At 40.9% G+C, this 25028-nt stretch overlaps 1 protein-coding gene across 1 annotated transcript in view; it reads right to left on the reverse strand.

Moving 5' to 3' along the window:
• The window catches only part of ddx51 (DEAD (Asp-Glu-Ala-Asp) box polypeptide 51), a 33579-nt gene that overhangs the window by 3156 nt on the left and 5395 nt on the right, over nucleotides 1–25028 (reverse strand). Inside the window, exons 4-13 of the mRNA XM_028824040.2 lie at nucleotides 22445–22595; nucleotides 21055–21200; nucleotides 20574–20645; nucleotides 18664–18770; nucleotides 16140–16248; nucleotides 11864–12009; nucleotides 9953–10163; nucleotides 5449–5564; nucleotides 4497–4613; nucleotides 1653–1754 (exon numbers count right to left, since the gene is read on the reverse strand). Of these exons, the coding sequence (XP_028679873.2) occupies nucleotides 1653–1754; nucleotides 4497–4613; nucleotides 5449–5564; nucleotides 9953–10163; nucleotides 11864–12009; nucleotides 16140–16248; nucleotides 18664–18770; nucleotides 20574–20645; nucleotides 21055–21200; nucleotides 22445–22595 (1277 nt within the window). The remainder of the gene's footprint in view (nucleotides 1–1652; nucleotides 1755–4496; nucleotides 4614–5448; nucleotides 5565–9952; nucleotides 10164–11863; nucleotides 12010–16139; nucleotides 16249–18663; nucleotides 18771–20573; nucleotides 20646–21054; nucleotides 21201–22444; nucleotides 22596–25028) is intronic.

Genomic DNA, 25028 nt, shown 5'->3' on the forward strand with positions numbered 1-25028 from the left:
TTCGCATTTGGTGGGGACAGCAAAGAAAGAATTTCATTGTACAGGGTGTGGAACATGACCCGGACACAGACAGGCAGACACGTTCAAATCACCCCACACACGTTTATTTAGAGTCCATATTTACAATCAAGTGCACACAAGCCCAAAGTTGCCAAAAGTAAAGGACCACCATCAAATGCCTCACTTCTTCAAGCCGCCTCCTTGCCTCCTCCTAGACCTTGTCCTTCTTCCACCCGACTCAAGTCCCTGAATGAAGGGAGGCGGCCCCTTTTATCATCACCCAGATGTGCTCCAGGTGCCTCCCAACAATCTTCCACCGGCACTCCTCAGTGTGGCGGAAGTGCCGGCTGCGCACCCAGAAACACTCCGGGTGTCCCCAATCCTCTTCCCCCCCAGCACTTCCGGGTGTGGCGGAAGTGCTGAGGTCCAGGGCACCCAAGGCATTGGGGCGCCTCCTGGCAGTGACCACGGGCACCTACAGGGTTGAGCTTCAAAGCTCTGTACCTGTGGTCCCCACAGCTGCCAGGGCGGTTGCCCCCACGTGGTCTGGGGGAGGCGTAAGCCCTCCTCTGGACCTCCAGGGCGTCCTGGCCGGGTCACCCCCCCCAGCCACCTGTGACAAGGAAAATGTGTTTCCTTATTGTGCACATGACAATAAACTTTGAACTTGAACTACATTTATTATAGTACAGTATGCATTGCTTTGAACAATTGCCAAAAAAAGTCATAAAACATACATGCCAGGCAGCTAAACTTACCTGTTCAGACATTTCCTACAGCTTGGATGAACTCTCCATCAGTTAGTTGTCCTTGTTGGCTTTTAAGATACCAACAGGAGATCTGAAACATGAGCCAGTTGACAATTCCTAGTAAAAACACTACTCTAGTTTAGGTTTGAAAATGGATAAGGCTTTCAGATGGGTTTGATACAGATGGAATGAGGAAACTGTCTGATAAGGTTGGCTGCTTGGCTGGTATGAGTTTCTGCACCACTAAAAAATGCTTAAGCCTTTTTGCAGCATAGGCATTTCTGGGCAACAACTATGGGCAAAAGTAAAGACAGGAATAGAAGACGTGCACTAGGAGCACTTTTTAGGAAGATTAACTGTACTGTTCTGTTCAGTCATGGCCAATCACGTGGCAATGCCACAGAGATATGTGCGCAACTCATTTCAGTTGTTAGCACTCAAAAAGCATGAATTACTATGTAGGAAATGCCTGTATTAATAGGAGGGTGATGCCGGATTTATAAAAGCAGGAGAGGGTAAATACAGACACACACAAAGATATTCAGAAATTCCTAACTGTTAGTACCAATTTAAAGGAATAACTAAATTAGAAAAAAATATATAGGGAAGTTGGACAAAGAAAGAAGGATTTGCAGAAAGTGACAAAGTTCTGCAGATGAAGGCTTGTGTTGTCCATCTCCTGCCAGCAGTCTGAGCACAACAAAGTACAAGTGATGTGAGATTTAGCTCAAGCTGCTAATACATACAATAAAAATGACCATTCATTGTAACCGGACAATGAGTTTTGACTTTGATACAAATAAAAATGGAATTTTACAGCATATTCCAGTGAAAGATAAGGAAAAAATCCAGGCTATCCACGACAACTGTCCACTTTTACTTACATACAAGCAGAACTCATACCTGTGAACATAGGTTCTGATGAACTGTGGGGCATCATAGTTAATAACACATTTTACTCCTTGGATATCAATTCCTCTAGCCATAGCATCAGTGCTGATTAACCTGTTTAAAAGATATGAATTAAAACAAGAAAGGAAAAAAGACAAGATGAGAGAAGAACCAAACTTTAAGGTATTTTCACTTCAATGCTCAGAAGCAATTCTTGATCATATCATAAATCAATCATCTACTAGATTCCTCTCCTCAAGTAGAAAGTTAAAATAGAATTTTGATTTGCACACAGATTATCATCTCAGAATCCATTCAGTTTATGTAGTTTAAATGTTAAAATGGAGGAGAGCTCTGTATAATTATAAAGATAAAGCCAATGCTATCTTAATTGCAAAAAAATAATGAAAGCTAATTTGACTTCTGACAATAACTAAAAAAACTACGGTTATTATTCTTCCTGATGCTAAGTAGACATAATTAAGTGTATAGTGGAACCTCGGTTTGCGAGCATAATTTGTTCCAGAAATGTGCTTGTAATCCAAAGCACTCGTATATCAAAGCAAATTTCCCCATAAGAGATAATGGAAACTCAGATGATTCGTTCTACAACCCACAAATATTTATATAAAAAAAGATTAATACAAAATCTTCACTCTAACGAACGGAATCCCTGCTATCTGTTGGCTCACTGGAATCTTTTTCTTTTTGCGCGACATTAACAAGGAGCCTCTCCACTGACAGTTGCTTTTGCCTGAAGAGTCGCTACACTTGGTCACAAAATAAAAAAAAATGCTTTACGCACTGTAAGGTTTCTAAACTCTTTTGGGATTCCCCCCCAACGGGACAACATGTGGAAGTGCATCCCAAAGCAACTGCAGGCTCTCAGCGTTGTAGCAGTTCGCCACAAAAGCAAATCCAAAAAGATCGCAGTCAGGCTATAAGTGCCTGCCATCGATGGGTGATGCAAGGAACATTAAACATGCAGGGCACAGTATTACTTAGCCACTAACCTGGCCATAACCCTGCCTGACTGCTGTGTCTGTGTATAGGAGAGAGTGGCAGATCCAGCTACAATAAATAACCGTGCTGTTCCTGTTTCAATCTGAATAAAGCTGGTGTTGCTAAAGTACTGAGACTCAGCCTCGTGTTTTGGGGTGCAAGACAGGGACTCACACATTACAACACACACACACACACACACACACACGTGGTCACCATGCTATAGTAAACAGCATACGCTCATACGGATGTTGACTATATGAGTGAGGCACGCCAACTATGAATGAGCATGGGAGACGATTACCCAAAATCCCCATGTGCCGCTCAGCGGACAAAGCGTATACGTACTACTTGTATTACAAGACCTCACTCGTTTATCAAGTTAAACTTTATTAAAAATTTTAGCTCGTCTTGCAAAACACTCGCAAACCAAATTACTCGCAATCCAAGGCTTCACTGTACTGCATATATTTGTTCATAATAGTCTATGTAGCTAAAGAAGCCCAACACATGTTCATCTGCTTCAGTTAATAATAATTCTTTGCATTTATATTGCGCTTTTCTCATTACTCAAAGCGCTCAGCAATTGCAGGCTAAGGGCCCAACGGAGCAGAGTCCCTATTGGCATTTACAGGATTCGAACAGGCAACCTTCTGACTGCCAGTGCAGATCCCTAGCCTCAGAGCCACCACTCCGCCTGTTAGTTAGAGCAATACTGACATTTTCTAACAACCCTCTCTAATTTCTACTCATTGTCAACTGCTGGATTAGATACATGACTCAATGTTCTCAGCAGTGGGAAATAAATACTAGTGATTACAGAATGACTGCAGACCCCAAATGCCTAACTAAAACAAGAACAATCAATTAGGGAGAGAGGAAATTTAAATCACATCCACTTCACAAACAGAATTTATTAACAAGGATGACAAACGACTCCTGAGCCCTGAAACAGACTCTTAACGTCTTCTTCACTCACCTAACACTCGGTTCATTACCTAACTTCCTCAGTAGATTCTACACGGTCTGATTAAATGGGTTTCTCTGTTCCATGCACAGGGAAGCACAGGGGTGCATTGAAGATTCAGCATCTTGGTTTCGAATCTCATGCCTAGTCATTGCCTGTGCAGAGTCTGTACATTCCTACCATGTTCAAGTGTGTCAGGTTGATAGAAAATTCTAAACTGATTCAGCGACAGGGAGATTGGATGCGTGCATGGAGTGAACCCAAGTCTGGTTTTTGCAGTGTTTCCTCCTACAGTTATTTTTGAATGGCTTTTCACTAGTCAATCCACTTTTATTTCAAACATTCAAGGTTTTAATTATTTAATTGGTGGTTATAAAGTGTAACACTATGAGTAAACACGGGAATGTAAATATGTCTAGTCCCATGAAATGGATGGGGTTTAAGCTTCATTCATCCATTACCCAACCCGCTATATCCTTGTTACAGGGTCACGGGGGTCTGCTGGAACCAATCCTAAAAGTTAATGCCAAAGTAAAGTAAAGGCGCAAGGCAGGAAACAAACCCCGGGCAGGGTGCCAGCCCACCGCAGGGCACACACACATACCCACACACCAAGCACACACTAGGGACAATTTAGAATCGCCAATGTACCTAACCTGCATGTCTTTGGGCTGTGGGAGGAAACCGACGCAGACACTTTATGAAGGGAGGACCCGGGAAGCGAACCCAACTCTCCTTACTGCAAGGCAGCAGCGCTACCCACTGCGCCACCTTGCCGCCCTGGTTTAAGCTTTTATTGATTTTTTTTGGAAGAATCCATCACTGAACCTCATCAAATTGGAAAACACACAAATTTCCGATTCGAAAAATATTATGCACATACTTACAGCTGTATTTTTCCTTTTTCAAACATTTTGAGTGTTTTTTTCCTCTCACCAGGGCTTAATCTTGATGAGAACTCTGCCACTTTGACACCTCCAAATTCACGTACCAGCAAATACAATCTGTGCAAGTAGAAACAAGTTACAAAGGTTTTGAGAAGAATACAGAAAATGTACTTATGGCCAACTAGTGTACCGTGACAGACATAAAAATACAATTAAAAAGAAAATTAATTAAACTGTGGGTTTACAGTGTTATGCAAGTCCAACCACTGCCTGCTTAGAGTTCATGGTTTTCTCCAGGTACTACAGTACCCTGTACTCCAAACAAATGGCTGTCAATTTAATTGGTGACATTATGATGGCCCTGTGAGAGACAATGGTGTGGCATGTGGAGTGTACCTTGTTATAAGAAAGGCTGTTTCCCTCTTGGCTGCAAGTTGCACAGGTAATGAGAAGATTAATTAAATTATGAAAGACATAAACATTAATAGTACCATGTCACTGCTCTGGAGACCTGGGTTTAAATCATACGCATTATCTGCATGGAGTTTGCACAAACTCCCATAGTGTGTTGTCCTACATCCCCAGGATGTGCGGGGCAGGATCAGTTCTAACTCGACTGGCCTGGTATTAAAGTGTCAGGATGTTAATTCTGCAAGGAACTAGCATTCCATCCTGGGCTAGTGCTGGCCATGATACAGCCAAGATAGGCTATTGCCCGAGTGCAACCTTGGGCAGGTTTGAAGAACAACATAATTGTTTTCTGATATGTTTGTAATAAAACCTGACTGAATTAAATCAGAGTAACTCGTTGATTGTACCGCTTAACTGTACAATATTTAGAAATAAGTATTTCTAATGGATAAAGGCCATTTTTAAAGTTGGAAATCATTAGTACTGTGTCACTATCTTCAAAATCTGTACCACATATTTACTTTTATTTGGCACTTCTTACCTGTGAGAAGCTTCTCTGGAGTTTGTGAAGCAAAGGACAGGATTGAATTTTAACCTTAGCATGAAATCCAGAATAATCAAAGGCTTATTGTTTAAGGTGCATGGTACATAGTATTCCTGAGAAGACGAAGAAAAACGGAGAAAAGTACATTTACATTTCAGTATTAATCTCTCATACTGGGAGTTGTCAAAACAGTCAGTTTAAGCATCATGTCTTAGAAAATAAAATGACAAGACATACATCAAGTCTGAGGGCAGAAAGAAATTCTTAAATTATAATAAGATATTAAAACAGACAAAATTAAAAAAAAAAACTACTCAATTTTATTGAATACATGTTACCATAAACCTCACTCAAGCAGAAGGAAAGGCTTTACAAGACATAACTATAACTGAGATAATGAAATTGGGGAAAAAAATAGGCGTAAAACTTAAAATCTTTGTATAATATTAAGAGTGTTTTTAACTAGAGTGAAAGTAAGGATCAAAAATGAGATCTAATTACAATTAAATGTTACATTTCATGGTTAAATAGCGATACAAATCACACAGCTGTTGCACGACAGACAAATATGTCTTCTCAACTGAAAAATCCAACACCTGCTGACATATTTGAAATCCAAAGTTCAGAGTAGCAATATAGTGTCTCAAGCATTACAAGAACATACAGATATGCAGTTGAACATTTCATTAGGACGGCACTGGATAAAACCAAGGGGTGCGGTGACTGTGGTTTTTATATCCGATCTAGATTTCAGAGATCAGAAAATTGCCCTGTTTGGAATTCACTTTCAGATTTCAAAGTGTCTTACTGTCTGCAGAGATGTAGATCAGTAATTATTTTTATGCTATGATTAAAGTAACAAACTGTCAAAAGGGCATCTACTTTCTTAATCACTAGGCATCCGGGTGAAATCCATTCCATAGCTCATCTGCAAGGCTGCCATTTGTGATATGGCAAGGAGTAAAACAAGCAGACCGTGCACAAGCACAACTGTATCTTCCAATATTAAACATTAACCATTCACACATGCAGCACAACAATTCAGTCCCAGGCTTGATATAATTAGAATTTGGAAAGCTGGAAATGTGAAACTTATTATTAAAATGCAGCAGTAATCCATGTTTAAAATACAATTTTGCACTTAATAAAAATTCTAGCCTCACAGCTAGAAATCATGCTGTAATAAATATTAATGCTTCATTTTATTTAGTGTATACACACACAGTTCACAACTGCGTTCATGCTAGTTTTACACCAGTTCATTAACTGCCAACTTAAATATTCTGTTTAAAAAGAGCACAGCAGTGTAATAAGTGGTTTTAAAAACAAATGCTGCTAATTTCTTATGAGGGTCTAGCCTGTCCCACACAGCTCCACTCAATCACTTAACCCCACCAAATTCAAACAGTAGGTGCTCATGTATGAAGTAGGCTTGCAGCATTTCAGTCTTAGCGTATGAATTTCATTGTGCTCTGTACATGTGGTGATAATGACCCTACAAAACTGGCAATACAATCAGCCAAGTATAAAGAAGCACAAGAATGGCCAATTACAAACTCTGGCTGATACGTTCTGTATATCAATAATTAGTATATATTAATTTATTAAAATATCTTATATATAAACGTCTATGTGTGGAAGCGTGTCTGTCTGTCTGTCCGACCCAGAAGTGAGACGTGGAGTCGGGGTAAGAGCTCCTCCTCAGAGGAAACGGAAAACTCGCTTATCCGCTAATCACAAAAGCGGGGTGAGCACGTCAGCAAAACGAAACCTCAGAAGAAAGACAAAGTCGCTTAGCCGCTAATGTTGGCAAAACAGTATCCCTTTTACTTTTCCTCCCGCCACTAATACACAAGCAATGCAAGCACGTCAGCAAAACGAATCCTCCTAGGGGAGAGATGCCCAGAGTAGTTCCTTTCAATTACCTGACATCTCTACATTTCATTTTTTTTTCTGATAATTTCAATAGTTTCTAGGACCCTGGGCTTTTTACAGCACGGGCTTACACAGCTACTTCAAATATAAAGTCTTTAGCATAGTGGTTAGTACTGTTACTTCACAAATTCAGTTTTCACTTTTTTTTCTGTTCATCCTTCTCTTTTCAAAGTCAAAGTCAAAGCGAACTTTACTGTCATCTCAACCATATACAAGTATACAGAGAGACGAAATTGCGAAGTTCAGGGTCCACAGTGTAAAAACATGAAGTGCAAATAATAAATTAAAAATAGAATTAATATTAAAATTTAAAATTTTATTAAAATTTAAAATTGTGCAAAGACAAGACAAAGTAGCAGCAATATTGATGTGTAGTAAACAATATGAACATAGATGCAATGTGTGGTATTTGCAATCTACATAAATATAGTCAATAGATATGTAATACAATAAATAAATAAATAAATAAATAGTAAATAATAGATATAGATAATACAGAAATGATCAGTGTATGATAATAGTTGTTTAAGATGTGTAAACAATGACAGGTCAGAATGTTTCACAGCAGAAGGATATCAAGAATGTCAAAATCCTTAAAGGTCAGTAGGAGATTTTCAGTTCTTTTCTACCTGCACACTCGTCTTTACAGGACAGTGGTTCGCATGTATAAAAGTTCTGTTTTTCGAGGTGGTTGAGGCCGTGTGGAAGATCCCAGGGGGCAGCCTGGTGTTAAGGAGTCTAACAGCTTGGGGGTAAAAACTCTCCTGCAGCCTGGCAGATCTGGCTGTGATGCTGCAGTATCTTCTCTTGGATGGCAGAAGTGTGAAATGTCCATGTGAGGGGTGTAAGGGGTCCTGCACAATGCTGACACTGCATTTGTAAAATATGTCCTGTAGTGGAGGGAGAGGCACCCCAATAATGTTCTCTGCTGTCTTCACTATCCTTTGTAGGCGCTTGTGTTCGGATATGTTGCAGTTGCCATACCAGACCGTGATTTAGCTGGTCAGAACACTCTCAATGGTGCCTCTGTAGAACATGGTGAGTATAGAAGGGGGAAGACTTGCTCGCTTCAGTCGCCTCAGGAAGTGTCATCTCTGCTGAGCTTTCTTGATTAGTGATGAGGTGTTATGTGTTCACGTAAGTTCCTCAGTTATGTGCACACCAAGCAACTTGGTACTCCTAACAGTCTCCACATCTAAACTGTTAATCTTGAGTGGGATGTGGGCAGGATGTGATTTTCTGAATCGACATTGAGAGATAAATTGTTGTCTTCACACCATGCAAACAGCCGTTCCACCTCATCTCTGCATGCTTTTTCATCATCCCTGCTTATCAGTCCCAGCACCGTCGTATCATCCACAAACTTGATGATGTGGTTGGTGTTGTGCATGGCTGTGCAGTCATGAGTCAGCAGGGTGAAGAGCAGAGGACTAAGCACACAGCCCTGCGGCGCTCCAGTGCTCAGTGTGATGTTAACATCCAGACTCTATCCAATTTGCTCTACGAAAATTGGATTGTTGCTCTTTAAATAAAATTCTCAATTACATTATCAAGTTCTACATAAAACACATTTCTGGGTGGCATGTTGATGCAGCAGCTAAATGAGACAGCCTCATGGACCTACCCTACTGTTTTCAATTTCCACAACCTTCCAGTCTGCATGACCTTCCTTTGTCTGCATTATTTTTTCTTTGGATACACTTTCACAAAGACAAGTTGATGTTATTTCTTCACCATCATGATATACTGTATATGTATTTGTCAATGCTGCTTTAAAATGGGGGGTATGAGGCATTGAGGAAATGCTTACACTAAAACCACACAGCCCGCTTAATAAAAGTCACTTCGGATTTTCTGATCAATAAAATCGGAAATGGCAGAAATGCCTTCCAAAATGTACACTCAAAATAAGTTGGCAGTGTGCTTTTAGTGGTTAAGGCACTGGACTTCACTACATACTTTTATGCTTAAATTCCTACTACACTGTGGGAATGTCATGAATCTATAATTCTTTTCCAAGGAGGTAAACCCTTATAAATGAAGAAAGCAAGAAAAGCTCTCGTGATGTGCAGCTGCAGTGTTTATTTGAAATCAAAGTTCAAAAACACTGTTTCCTGTATTCTCTGAACCAGACAGGAAACACCTTCACGTCACCCCTTTTCTTGGGGTGGGTTTGCTGGGCGTTGGTGGTGTGAAAAGGGGCTAGTTGCTTTTCTGACAAAACATTTTCCATTTTAGCACCCCCGCCACAAAAATGTCTATTATTTTCTTCCAGAATAACCTTGATAATAATATCAAAAATTACAAAAATAGCTGTGCAGTTGTTCATAATACAGAACTATATAAAACTACAGAGAATGAGATGCATCTTCTTTGACACAAACTGTTAGAACTTACCAAAAAAGAAAAAAAGCTTCAAAAACATAAACCAATTATCATCTTTCACTAGAATTAAAAGGATCACTTGGGATTGTAGTTATCAAAGTTGTAAGCTGACATTCAATTCCAGCAGTTCCCCTTTTCCTTAAACAACCAAAAAATAAATAAATAAAAATATCACACTTACCGTGAGACCCTTGGGGAAGTTAATTTTTTCTTCTGACTTCACAGCATCACTTTCCTTGGTGCTGGCGTTCAGCTCTGAATTTTCCTTTCTGCTGTAGTTTGAGGTAAACAGACGAGGCAGATAAAGCCCCAGTTTCTGCAGTTTCTCTGGATTATGGCTTAGAGTAGCAGAAAACAGAAGCTTCTGAAGAGGCATCTGCAGCTGGGAAAAACTGTGAAAGCAGAAATTTAAGTAATTTTCAACACAACCAAAAAAACATGACATAGACTGTCAGATGAATTTTTTCTAATTCCTCCGAATCATTGAGAAAAATCCTAAGGAGACAGCATGAACAGCAACCCGCAGTTCTGTGCCATGTTGCGGTTTCTCCAGCAGTAAAAAGGGTGAAATGATTCTGTATGGCATTATCTTAACAGCTTTTTTTCCCCTAAATCAACTGTATACCATGTGACAGAAACAAACGTATTTTATTTCAATAACTGTCATATAACAAGACAAAAAGAAACTATTGTAAAACTTGTTCCTATTTATTACACAAAACATTAATAACTACTGAATTAAATGTGATTTTTTTATTTCCTTTTGGAAGGATGGGCATTATTAACCATCTATATATATTATTCACTAAGTCATGGCAAGCAAGATGCACGCAAGACAGAGCCCCGCCCACCAACAATTCACTAAGCAGCCGACCATGGCATGCAAGACAGAGACCATGGGATACGCACGACAGAGCCACGCCCGCCAACACACAGAGCCCCGCCCACCAACTCTAAGACCATGGGATACGAACGACAGAGCCCCGCCCACCAACTCTAACCCTCCTCCCGAGTCCACCCTCGCTCTTGAGGCACGCAGCACCTCACCAAACACCGCCTCAGTCACTTTCGTCTCTACTACAGTCCACATGCACCTCCGAGCCATGTTGACTTTTCATTGTTCTTTTCGGTTTTATTTCTGATCCTGTTCAACAATGATGTGGCAACATCGACTTCTCAACTGTGACTCCGGAACAACTCAGTATGCGAGCTATATTAAGCGTCACCAACGAAGACTCGTTACACCTTAATGAACAGGTACTGAAACTTATCCCTACCGACGAAGTAACTTTCACCAGCGTTGACTCCATCGTCACAAACGATCCCGCACATCAACTTTCATTCCCCGAAGAATTTCTTAGCAGTCTTACTCCCACTGGCATGCCTCCGCATAAACTCAAAATTAAAATTGGTTCAGTAATCATGCTTCTCAGAAACCTCATGCCAGCAAGAAATCTCTGTAATGGCACTAGACTGACTGTTACCAGCATTCACCGCAATGTACTGGAGTGTAAAACACTTGCAGCTGCTACCTCACAAACTGTCCATATTCCCCGGATTTCCCTGACCCCATCAGATTCAAATTTGCCTTTTACTTTTACACGCAGACAATTTCCTGTTAGATTGGCCTTTGCAATGACAATTAATAAGGCGCAGGGACAAACTTTCAAAAAAGATATGCCTGTATCAGCCAAAACCAGTTTTCAGTCATGGACAATTGTATGTTGCTCTCTCCAGAGTTCCATCTTTTCATTCACTCACAGTCGTATCCTCAAACCCACCCCATTTGGACAACTGTGCCTTTCAGGAAGTGTTCACCCATCAATAAATAATTATGCGGCGTATGCTACGCCGCGGGTTGGCTAGTTTTACTTGATTACTTATTTGGAGCTCTTCAACTAAGTAAGTTGTGAGTGAAAGGCTTTAAAGTTAGCAGTAAATGAGAGTGACAGTGGTAGTTTATCTACAGGCTACACATGAAGAAACCTAAGTTGCAAAGTTTGTTTATTTATAGGAAATAAGAATACAATCACGAAAGTTCAAGAAAAAATAAAACAGACATTGTTATGGAAGCTAAACTGTACCGACTCACCTATTTGCAGTGACTGGACCGGGATCCATCCTTCTAAACAAGGAGCCAGGCTGGACATTTGAATCTCCTTGGTAAACAGCCTTCATTACCTGTCTCAACCAGTCTTGATGCATACTGTCGATCATACGGTCAGCTTCATCAATTATCTGAGGAGGCACAGTGATTTTATCTGCAGCTTACCCCATGCATTTCAGTCTTTTACAGCCCGAATTCTAACAAAGGCTGAAGGCTGACTAACACTCTCAGAAGATTAACATCATTCTGAAATTATAATTGCCACAGACCTGCCAATTATTTATTCAGTCAGTCAGTCATTGTCCAACCCGCTATATCCTAACACAGGGTCACAGGGATCTGCTGGAGCCAACACGGGATGCAAGGCAGGAACAAACCCCGGGCAGGGTGCCAGCCCACCGCAGCAATTATTTATTGATACTCTGAATTATAGTCAACCATTGAAAAATAATCACAAAGCATGCTGTTGTATATTCTTTAGTGCTTTTTAAAATGTCAACACAAATAAGCTTGAGGTTTATACATGTAAAATCTTTTTTCATTAATAACTTATTTTATTAAAAGCATTTCCCTATAAAAAGCAACAAACTGCACACACATTTTAAATACTGTACATAAATTTCAAAAAGAAACACAACATAAAACACAAAACATAATTTCTTACGTATCCCAATGTAAATACAAATAAGGGAAACAAATTCCACTCTACATGGAGTACAGATACACCAATCTCTCTTGTTGTTTCATTAGGAAAACGCAAAGTCACTCTGACTGACCCTGACCAATTCTAACCACAAATTAGTGGCATTCTATAACATATTCTGATGCAAGCCAGTGTCATGATTTAGATGGAATATGGCTCAGGTTTTTCACTGGGTCTGTTAATACATACTGTATATACCTCCCTGACGCTTCAAGTTACCATCTCTCGTGGGCCATATACAGTACGCTAAACTGTTTTGTATTTTATTTAACACTAGAATTACCAAAGCCTACGAAAAAACTCATAAATCCGTCCCACCTTAAATCCCTTCGCACCTCTCCATCAGCGTCTTTTGTCTTGTAAATGTGCCGATCAAGACAAGCAGACTGCTATCACATCCCCCCACTTGATATCTGGACTTCAGGCTTCACACATTATACACTTCACTAGACAAAAAGCCCGTTTCGACAACGTAAGATGAAACGGGCACGAGTTTGTGTCAGCAGTGTATGAAGAACAAATGATAAGTAAGAAATAAATCAGAAAGTGATGTAAGTAATGATAATTAACTAAGAGGTTTGGGATATGTATGACGTTATCATGGCGAAAAATACTATACACTAAAAAATACATGCTATTTATGACAACGTTTTTTGTTTGTATACTGGAGGCCTGTCAGTATGCAACTAAAGTTGTAAAATCTCTCTGTAGACTACATTTTTTGTGAAGACACTCTCACTGTTTGGTAGTAATTTCCCTTGATGTGGCCCATCTTTAACTTGCACCTTCACATCACTCGCCCTTCTGACTCTTGAAAAAGCCACATACAATTGACCATGGCTGAAAACGGGTTCGGCAAGGAATATTCCTACCATGTCAAATGTTTGTCCTTGTGACTTGTTTATAGTCATGGCGAATGCTAGTTTGACAGGGAATGCCCATTGAATTTGGAAACACATGTAGTCTTTAAGCTTAATTTATTTTGTGTCATGTGCATAAAAATTGCCATATTTTATAATTTTGTAGGCCTATGGCAGTAAAAGGGAAAAAATGAGAAATTCAAATCAACGAAAAGAAGAAGAAGAAACGAAGAAGTTTTTTTGTAATGATTTTAGTCCGCTTTACTCATTACTGTACAGGCTTGTACTGTTAGTTGATTAATGTTCCAGGCCTATAGTATAATATTGAATGATGAATGTTCCAGTAAAATATGGAATAGTAATAAGTATAAGCACCACAAACCTGATATAGGTGTATTGAATGAATGCGTAATTGAATCAGAATGCGTAATTAGGCCTCGAGCTGTAGTCGAAATCGCCTTTCAAGCCTCTAGAGCTTTAATCGAAGTCGCCTTTCTCTTTGAATGTTTGTGGCCGTTGGCACCAAGTTGCGAGAATAAGCAGTTTTGAAAGGGCGAGGATGCAAGGGGCATTAAAATTACTCCAGATGGTGTGGTGAACATTCAGTGCTTGGTGCAAATAGGCCAGCAGCGTTTTATTTTACTCAGATCTCAGCAGCAGCGCACGACAATGCGTACGGCACCACCTGTGGAGATTTGTGTGCGGCTTAGAATGTGTACCTCGCTTCGCACACATCAACATCTGCGGACGACGGTAGTGTAATGATTGTGATAGCTGTGGAGTTGTTCCTGCCGCTGAAAGTACTTAATAATAGTATGTTCTTATGTATTATTTTGAGTGTGAGGGTTGGCTGTGATCGGGGCTAATATCCTACGCCTGGGCAGAAGGATTTGGGATTTCAGCATAATAATCCCGAAATGCGTAGGCTAAATCCGCCGCCTGCCACGATGTTGGGGTTGGATTTTGGTCTCGTAAGTTTTTTCGGGCAGCTGCGCAGAAGGCAACTGCGCATTCGGCTTCGGACGGACGTGAGTGAGTGAGTGAGTGAGTGAGTGAGGAGGCAGGCGAATTATGTATTAAGATGTCTACATTTTGTCAATTATTACTAAAACATGAAAAACGTTTCTGTTTTAACAATGTGTTTACATAGATTGTTGTAGACACGGAACACACATGAAATGCAAGTGTTCCAAATAACGATATAGTATTTATAAAAGGTGTCATTTTGCATGACTTCTCGCTCTATACAACTCTAAGCAACTGACATGCAGGTAAACAGACTTGAGCGGAGAAAACTGTGGTGGGGGATGTGATAGCAGGCTGCTTGCTGCTCGTCTTGATCGGCATACTTACAAGACAAAAGACGCCAACAGAGAGGTGCGAAGGGATTTAAGGTGGGACGGATTTATGAGTTGTTTCGTAGGCTTTGGTAATTCTAGTGTTAAAGGATTATTGTGCACTAGGGTAGAGCAGAGGTCTGTGCCTCATCTCTGGTTGTTGTCAGTTTGCAGCTGGCATGTTCTCCCCATTGGCTGTAACCTAGGGGGAAGCCTGTGGCCATGTCTTTGTATAGTGATCTAGTATGAATATAAACCGGCAATGATTACGCATTAAGAGTAGGCACAAATTGTCAGATGAAATGCAAGCAGGCGTGGAGTAAACAAAAAAACAGCGATTATTTGGTGGGGAAACAAAAAAAAAATAAACACACATGAAATAAATCATGAATACATTGCCCACAACCACCTGAAAAGTGGCATTACTGTGACTCATGTTTAGACTCGGGCGGCACGGTGGCGCAGTGGGTAGCACTGCTGCCTCGCAGTTGGGAGACCTGGGGACCCGGGTTCGCTTCCCGGGTCCTCCCTGCGTGGAGTTTGCATGTTCTCCCCGTGTCTGCGTGGGTTTCCTCCGGGCGCTCCGGTTTCCTCCCACAGTCCAAAGACATGCAGGTTAGGTGGATTGGCGATTCTAAATTGGCCCTAGTGTGTGCTTGGTGTGTGGGTGTGTTTGTGTGTCCTGCGGTGGGTTGGCACCCTGCCCAGGATTGTTTCCTGCCTTGTGCCCTGTATTGGCTGGGATTTACTCCAGCAGACCCCGTGACCCTGTGTTCGGATTCAGCGGGTTGGAAAATGGATGGATGGATGGATGTTTAGACTCCTGTAACATATTATGGAGGATAGGCTACTTATGTGTTCCTAGGAGTATCTGGTCCTATTAAATGATGAAGGAACACAGAAGAGCAGGGTATACAAAGACAAGCTCTGGCCAGAAGACTATAGAATTTCCAGAAGGGACTGCTCCTTAAAAATCACTCATACATGTTATTTCTGAAAGAGATAGCAAGACCAGAGTTGGGAGGTACAACTATGTAGGTAGGCCAAGAAGGGCAATACATTTATTTATTTATTTTTTAGTCTTTTCCATTTGGTTTAACTTAATAAATGCACTATGCTTATATACCTGGCCTCCTTGGCACCATTCTGGGAATGATACTTGCCAAAAACGCAACCCCCTGTTTCTTGCAGTAGGTGCGGCTTGAATCTACATTACAAAGTTCAGATGACCAAGGAGTGGGATTTCTAAAAAGGTGGCATTTCAAGTTACCAGACAGTTTCTGATTATTCAATCTTTTCAAAGTCACAAATACAAAGCTATAAACTTCAGGATTTTACTGTTTCACTTATTGTTTTCTTACCAGGTAGCGAAGATGCTGTAGGTTGAATCCTGGTGTTTTACAAATATGATCAACCAGTCTTCCTGGTGTTGCTACTACAATATCAGCAAGACTTTGACAGCCAAAGATCCTAGATGAACATACACAAAAATTATAATTTGATCTTGAAAATATCTTAAAACTAGTAATAAGAGCACTACTAAAAATAATACTAATATAAATATTATGAATTGAGATTTCATAGATAGAGAGATAGATAGAATACTTTATTAATCCCAAGGGGAAATTCACATACTCCAGCAGCAGCATACTGATAAAAAACAATATTAAATTAAACAGTGATAAAAACGCAGGTATAACAGACAGTAACTTTGTATAATGGTAACGTTTACCCCCCCCAGGTGGAACTGAAGAGTCACATAGTGTGGGGGAGGAACGATCTCCTCAGTCTGTCAGTGGAGCAGGACGGTGACAGTAGTCTGTCACTGAAGCTGCTCCTCTGTATAGAGATGATCCTGTTCAGTGGATGCAGTGGAATCTCCATGATTGACAGGAGCCTGCTCAGCGCCCGTCGCTCTGCCATCGATGTCAAACTGTCCACCTCCGTGCCTACAATAGAGCCTGCCTTCTTCACCAGTTTGTCCAGGCGTGAGACGTCCCTCTTCTTTATGCTGCCTCCCCAGCACACCACCGTGTAGAAAAGGGCGCTCGCCACAACTGTCTGATAGAACATCTGCAGCATCTTATTGAAGATGTTGAAGGACGCCAGCCTTCTAAGGAAGTATAGTCGGCTCTGTCCTCTCCTTACACAGAGCATCAGTATTGGCAGTCCAGTCCAGTTTATCATCCAGCTGCACTCCCACGTATTTATAGGTCTGTACCCTCTGCACACAGTCACCTCTGATGATCATGGGGTCTATGAGGGGCCTGGGCCTCCTAAAATCCACCACCAGCTCTTTGGTTTTGCTGGTGTTCAGTTGTAGGTGGTTTGAGTCGCACCACTTAACAAAGTCCTTGATTAGGTTCCTATACTCCTCCTCCTCCTTCCCACTCCTGATGCAGCCCATGATAGCAGTGTCGTCAGCGAACTTTTGTATGTGGTAGGACTCCGAGTTGTACTGGAAGTCCGATGTATGTTCGCTGAACAGGAGCGGAAAAAGTACAGTCCCCTGCGGCGCTCCTGTGCTGCTGACCACAATGTCAGACCTGCAGTTCCTGAGATGCACATACTGATGTCTGTCTGTAAGATAGTCCTCTTCTGTATAACTGTTTCCGTAGGCTTTGAAAACAAATTATGCAAACTAAGGCATGGCTGCACTTTACATGACTTTTAGTCATGGGTGGTGTGTCCGACTTGACGACTTCAACTGCTAATTTTGACACCTTGAGGACGTCAGGTTAGATAACTAGGGATTGATAAATGACACTAATCCGTGACAATTTTGCAGTACCATTTCAAATTTCCAAAATATCAGAAGCTCTCCAGTGCATGGTATACCAGTACTGGAAAAGTACCAAAAAAACCCAAAATTGCAAAACGGTATGATACCAGCTTTTTTGGATTTTCGGTACTGCAAGTAAATGTCTGCCTTCCTCTCAATCCCCCACTTCACTCGACACTCTCTACTGCAGATGTTGAACAACGTCAGTTTTGTAGACTTCAGGAAAGCAACTACAAGCTTTGACGCGATCAGGACTTCATGGGGGACTCTACTATTGCTGATACTAAATCTGAACTTCACAAGGAAGCCCCCTATATTGCTTCATGAGGATCTCCTTTAATTTCTTCAACATGACCGCGGCTTCACAGCTATCAAGTAGTAAAGCACGATGCACGACGGAGTAAGACAGGGGTTTGTAGAATTACCCATTACTTGTTTTGGAACTGTGTTGGTACCGGTACTGAAAGCTGCCAGACAAGAGGAAAAGAGGAAGGCCTAAGAGAAGGTTTATGATGTGGTGAGTGAGGACATGCAGGTGATGGATGTAACAGAGCAAGATGCAGAAGACAGAAAGATATGGAAGAAGATGATCCGCTGTGGCAACTCCTAACGGGAGCAGCCGAAAAAAGGAGATGACAACGGAGGTCGAAAAAAATGGTATTGATACTGAAGTCAAAATTTTAATTCCCATGCTGCTGTACAATTCATGTGGTGCATACGCCTTTTTCAAGGCCCTAGAGGTATAGCCAGCTTAGCTGTAACCTTGGTCGTATTGTTATCCTTTTTTTATTCTGCTGCGGTATGACAAACAAACAGAAGACTTCAGCTCTGATTTGTAAAAATGTTTGTTGTCAAAAATCCCCAAGTACCAACAGAGTAAAACCCCTCATACAGTATATTCATAATCATTCACAATGTTAGCTTTTAAAGTCTAGTCCTTGAACACAACGTCAAGCCTGGAATAAAATTACACATCATTACCAGGCCACATGTATTCCAATGAGTCTACATTTCCACTACAGGGTGAGAAGACAGAAGTTTACTTTTCAAATAAGTACTGAAATATTTTAATAAGTTTTTTTTTTTTCATAAATATGCCTTACTTGTTTTGGACGAGAGAAGCTTGCTCTATCTCAAAAGGTTTCTGGCCGGCAACCATGACAACTTTTAAGTTAGTGCCTTCGATGTAAGTATTGAAAACTTTGTACACCTGCAAAAACAGCAGTTTGTAATGTTTAGGATTGAGCAAAGACACTCATAATGAAAAAACAAATAAAATTGTACATATCTTCAAATATATGTATATTTTTTATATATTCTTTTTTATGTTTTTTGCTTCCCATCCTGTGTGGTGGCCACCCACATCTGCTCAAAGCGCTCTATTCTGCAGTCACCAGGGGTACTGAAGGAAATGAGGAGGACTTGGTAACCTTATTATCAACTGTGCTAACTGTATCAACTGTGCCCAGTGTGGCCTCGGTCATTCTGAACTTCACGATGCAGAATTTAATTACCATCAGAAATAACTATTTGATTTGCTCATTTCTGTCTTCCGACCGTGGCCCTCCAGAGGTTTAATTTTTCTCCTATGGCCCATTGCAGGAGATTTTTGTTTTCCTCTCCTCCATGTCAGCTGGTCAAACAATCACATTCAGGAGTCAAGCTCTTCATCTACATCCTAAATCAACTGAAAACGCTATGGACTGTTTTATTTGCTTATGTATCTTTTTATTAACTTTAATAGCATCAAACTGTTTCTACATATGCCTACTGTATATTTATGTTTATATATGTTAATTATATCTGGTTGTTCTGTTGTCAACCTTAATGTATAAATATTTTAATTAGAAAACCTTTTTCCTGATAAGAGTGAAGGTTTCTTTTGCACTTTCGTGGTTACATTTTGCTTACCTAGTATTGATTTTGCATTTAATATACTTATTATATTACTAGTCATTTAGCTCATTACAATAACGGGCGCTAGAACAGTAGTGCATAAACATTAGTAGGAACAGTCTATATTAAATGGCAAGGGACTTTGACCTCATTCTTTTTGTTGGTCGTAATTTTCTTTCTTTCAGCCTTTCTTTTGTTGATGTTTACTTGCTGAGCTGACCGTTCTTCGTGGGCTGCTGCCGTGTATTGTGTGTCTTTAATTTTCTGTGACAGTAATACTGTCTTGTACGGCTCTATTCAATAAGGGCGCGCACAAAAAGGCGAGCTTCAAAAGGGCAACCTCAATTGAGCGCGGCGAGTAAGGGCTCGCCTTTTTGCACGCGCCCTTATTGAAGGATACCGTCTTGTACGTCCGCTGGCTTATACATCCGTAATATACCTTTAATTTTCTCTGGCGGTAATACAGGCGTGCGCGTCGGTAATATGCCTTTAAACTCCTCTGACAGTAATACTGGCTTGTATGTGGCTGTAATATGCGTCACTGTATTATGTACCTTTAATTTTCACTCGCAGTAATACTGGTTTGTATTTCCGTAAAACGCCTCTAACTTTCTCTGACAGTAATATCGCACATCGCACCGTGCCCCGCGCATGCACACTTCACCAGAAGACACCCATACACGGACACCTGGACGCACATAGGGATTTTATATATATATATATATATATATATAGATGATATGAAGTCTTCAGGAATTCATATTTAGGCTTTTAATTTTCTTGTACCTGCTTGGTATTGTGGTGTTACTTAGTTTCATAACAACTAATGTACGATGTGAACTATGACAGAACCTGGGTACAAAAGCAGTGAGTAATAAACTCTTCTACCTTCAGAACACAAACAGATCAACATGGCCGTTTAGAACTTGAAGCGGTGACCAGTGTACGTTTTTGACATGCTCTCTATGGCACGATTCTCTTTAACTAACCACCTTTAAGAGTTTTTGTGTTGGTTGGACTCTGAAACACTCTCATACTTTTCTCTGACAAAGATTGAGACTGTAGATACAGATTTATACTTTTCAGTTTACTTTTTGAAATGAAGTCTGAAGTTTACCTGCTGTGCCAACTCTTTGGTGGGTAACACAACTAAACAACGTATATTACAAACAACTCGCTGCATCAGCACCTGCAAACAAACAAAAAAAACAACAAAACAACAAAAAATGGTTTTTACCTATGGTCACACTCAATATCCTTATGTGTTCTCTTAGTAATATTTAAATGAAATGCTGCAATGCAGATTTAACACTATTTATTTAATTCATCATATCTTGTCTGAAGAAGGGGCCTGAGTTGCCTCGACAGCTTGCATACTGTAATCTTTTTTAGTTCACCAATAAAAGGTGTCATTTTGCTTAACTTCTCACCACATTGATAATGGCTAACATGGTACAACACCCTAGTAGTTAATTCATCAAAAAATCATTTTGTGTTAGCAATCATTGACTGAATAAACTTCACACTGTTAAGTATACAAGAAGAAGAAGGTTACCAAAAGCGTACTTTACTTAACATTAACACGGGTGAGAATCTACCTGAACAACAGGGATAACAAATGCCAGAGTCTTGCCACTTCCAGTTGGAGCCGATACACAGATATCATTAGGTCTGTAGCCACCTTTTCCAATCAACAGACCATTACTTGCCCCATCCAAAATAGCTGGAATCACCTCCTTCTGAACTGCAAGCAAAATAAAGAAATAAGATAAAAATTAATGTGACATACACTTCCTGTCACACATCCAAATATAAAATGGAATAAAATTCCTGGGAGAAGGCCACGGGGCAGACCGAGGACACGCTGGAGGGATTATATCTCCCTGGGGCCTGAGGTGGCCGGGGAGAAGGAGGTCTGGGCTTCCCGGCTTAGGCTGATGCCCCCCACGACCCAACCTCGTATAAGCGGTGGATAATCGATGGATGAATGGATGGAAATATAAAATATTTGCATACATAAATCTGCCATTCAAAGAATAATAGAGGACTGGTGTAAGCTAGGTTCTAGAGATTGGAGGACTTGTTCCTGCAAATTCCGTCCAACAATTATGTAAATTTTAGGAGGTACATATTTAAACTCTAGGGTGAAAAAGCAGATACCCCTTGACCCTCTGGATGTGGAGATCTGCTCTAGAGAGGAGAAGAATGAAGGTCAATAGGACCACCAAGACAGAATACATGTGTGTGAATGAGAGGGAGGTCAGTGGAATGGTGAGGATGCAGGGAGTAGAGTTGGCGAAGGTGGATGAGTTTAAATACTTGGGATCAACAGTACAGAATAATGGGGATTGTGGGAGAGAAGTGAAAAAGGAGGGAATGAGTGGAGAAGAGTGTCAGGAGTGATTTGTGACAGACGGATATCAGCAAGAGTGAAAGGGAAGGTCTACAGGACAGTAGTGAGACCAGCTATGTTATATGGGCTGGAGACGGTGGTACAGGAGACAGAGCTGGAGGTGGCAGAGTTAAAGATGTTAAGATTTGAATTGGATGTGACGAGGATGGACAGGATTAGAAATGAGGACATTAGAGGGTCAGCTCAAGTTGGACAGTTGAGAGACAAAGTCAGAGAGGCGAGATTGTGTTGGTTTAGACATGTGCAGAGGAGAGATGCTGGGAATAAAGAGTGAAGGGTACTAAGGATAGAGCTGATAGGCAAGAGGAGAAGAGGAAGGCCCAAGAGAAGGTTTATGGATGTGGTGAGAGAGGACAGGCAGGTGATGGGTGTGACAGAACAAGATGCAGAGGGCAGAAAGATATGGAAGAAGATGATTCATTATGGCGACCCCTAACGGGAGCAGCCGACAGAAGAAGAAGAAGATCTTCAAACATATTTTATTCAGTGATATTTCAAGTGATCCAAGAGTGTAGGATGTCTCTAGAATTTATACACTGTAGAGATGAGCTATTTAAAAAAATGGAGTTTGTCACCTGGAAAAAAGTGCTTTACGCCATGATGCTGCAGCTTCCTCAGCAGCTTTGGACATATTCCAGGAACCTCTTCAATGGGAATAAGGTTGCTTTTGATGTCCTTTTCAACCAGGCTGGGCTGAGCTAGCCAATGAGGTAGAACTCGATGAACCTTTTAATAATCACAGTCAAAATAGCTTTTTTAAAAGGTAGTACCAAAGAGATAATTATCATATTTAATGCTATGAGACACTTTTGCCTAAATAATATTAGCATTCAACCCATTTTGTAATTTTAGGAAGGCTAAGGAAATCAATAATTCTTCCTGTTACTCAAGTAATAGACCACGGGTGGGCAGATTCAGTCCTGGAGGGCTGCAGTGGTTGCTTAATTAAAAACTAATCCTTGTCAATTATTTAATTTCATGGCTGGCTAGTGCTTTAACTCTGCCATGTCAGCTCATTGTCATATCCAAGATTTTTTTCCTTTCTAAGGATATCATCCAAATGATTTGAAGTCTAAAACAGGCGAGTTATTCTCAGTGCTTCACTTTTTTTCCCCCCCAAGTATTTATATAAACCCAATAGTGCACGATAAATACACACAGAGGTGTAAATGGTAATAAGCTAAATGGAAAATGCTGCTCTCTTTTGTCATTGGCATGTTATTGCTAATAAGGAGCAATTAAAAACCAACACTACAGCTGTTTAAGACTAAAATAAGCAGTAAGGGTTCGAAATCTTAACAAGCGAAACAACTAAAGTGAAGCAGAAGTGTTACTTGAGCAATAAGGGCTTCTTATTGAGCAATTGGGTAGGAACAAAAACCTGCAGCCACTGCGGACCTCCAGGACTGAATCTGCCCACCCCTGTAATACACAGTATTTTATTTTAAAATGTACGTCAAATCAAGGAGACCCGGGTTCGCTTCCTGGGTCCTCCCTGCGTGGAGTTTGCATTTTCTCCCCGTGTCTGCGTGGGTTTCCTCCCACAGTCCAAAGACATGCAGGTTAGGTGCATTGGCGATCCTGAATTGTCCTTGGTGTCTGCTTGGTGTGTGTGTGCCCTGTGGTAGGCTGGCGCCCTGCCCAGGGGTTTTTCTGCCTGCCTTGCGCCCTGTGCTGGCTGGGATTGGCTCCAGCAGATCACCGTGACCCTGTGTTAGGATATAGCGGGTTGGAAAATGACTGACGTCAAACCAATCTTCCTGAATTTCATACTGAAAGTTTGTTTATATACTGTGCCTAAAAGCTCACCAGAAAGTCATTGTGCTGCTCCACACAAAAGTCACAGCGGCACTCACTAAACCCCTGTGCCCATAAAACATTCATGATTACCAGTTAAGTTACGTGTCACGTGTGCACAGTACAATGTTTTTCAAGGACTACAGAGAGCAGTGCAATACTAAGAGTATGCATTACACAGAAAAACCAGCAGCAGTTAAGTTCAAGCAGTTGTCAGTGTCTACATCAGAGCGAAGGCGGCTCAGCAGTGACTTTATTTCCTGAGAGTCCTCTGGAAAAATAACATCCCCCAAAAACTGCTGATGTCCTTCTATCGCTGCTCTATTGAGAGTATCCTGTGCTACTGCCTCTGCGTGGGGTTTTCCAGCTGCACAACAGCACAGCAACAACACCAGCGCAACGGCCCAGCAGATCATCGGCTGCTCTTTACCCTCTCTGGATGAACTGCACAGCTCTCACTGCCTCAGGAAAGCAGAAAACATCTTGAAAGACTCCTCAAACCCCGCTCATGACATCAGGCAAAAGATAGAAGAGCATGAAAACAAAGACTAACAGACTGAATAACAGTTTCTACCCTGTTGCTATCAGGGCACAATGCCACTTCATCACCTCCAATGCAGCAGTGCAATAGAGGATATCTTGTGCATTAGTGTTCTACCTTATTTCTTCTTATCCTTTTTTTTTTATTATATTTTATTTATATTTTGACACCACAGGGACTGCACCTAATTTCATTGTATTTGTTACAATGACAATAAAGATATTCTGATTCTGAGGATAGCCTTGTGCATAAATATTGTCGTTATATCTGGTGGTATAAGTGCTACTGATCCTGTACCAATTGTCAGAGAAGAAAAAGAAGAAATGTTTGTGCAGAATGGCCAAAAACTAGTAATAATAATAATAATAATAATAACTAGCCATGTGCGCCCAACTACGTTGAGCGTGTTAAAGTTGTCTGTGAAGGGCTCCCTGTTTAAATGCGGCTGCCAGTCGTGAACTGGGCCCTTCGTCGCACAGCATTATGATTTTTTATAAGGGAAACAAAATTACAAAACAAAACCCTTGGACATTGATTCGATAGGAACGGCCTACTCGGAATCACTGTCCGAATAGTAATTATGTGGTGGTGGAGGAGCATTTCTGCTTCTCTCCGTTCACAGTCTGTCTCGTTTTCACGACGCTGTCGTTTCCTCTCACGATCTCTTCTCAACCTTTCTCCAATCTTGCAGGTTGCTTTGTGGCAATCCAAAGAGTAAGGAAGAACCAATGCTTCTTTCTTGAACTCCAAACGCCGACTGATGGAAAATCACAGAAGTGTGCCCAACTTATATACTCTGACTGTCGACTCCAAGAAGTGGG

This window comes from Erpetoichthys calabaricus, chromosome 18 (assembly GCF_900747795.2).
Source record: "Erpetoichthys calabaricus chromosome 18, fErpCal1.3, whole genome shotgun sequence".
NCBI classification, from domain to species: Eukaryota; Metazoa; Chordata; class Cladistia; order Polypteriformes; family Polypteridae; genus Erpetoichthys; species Erpetoichthys calabaricus.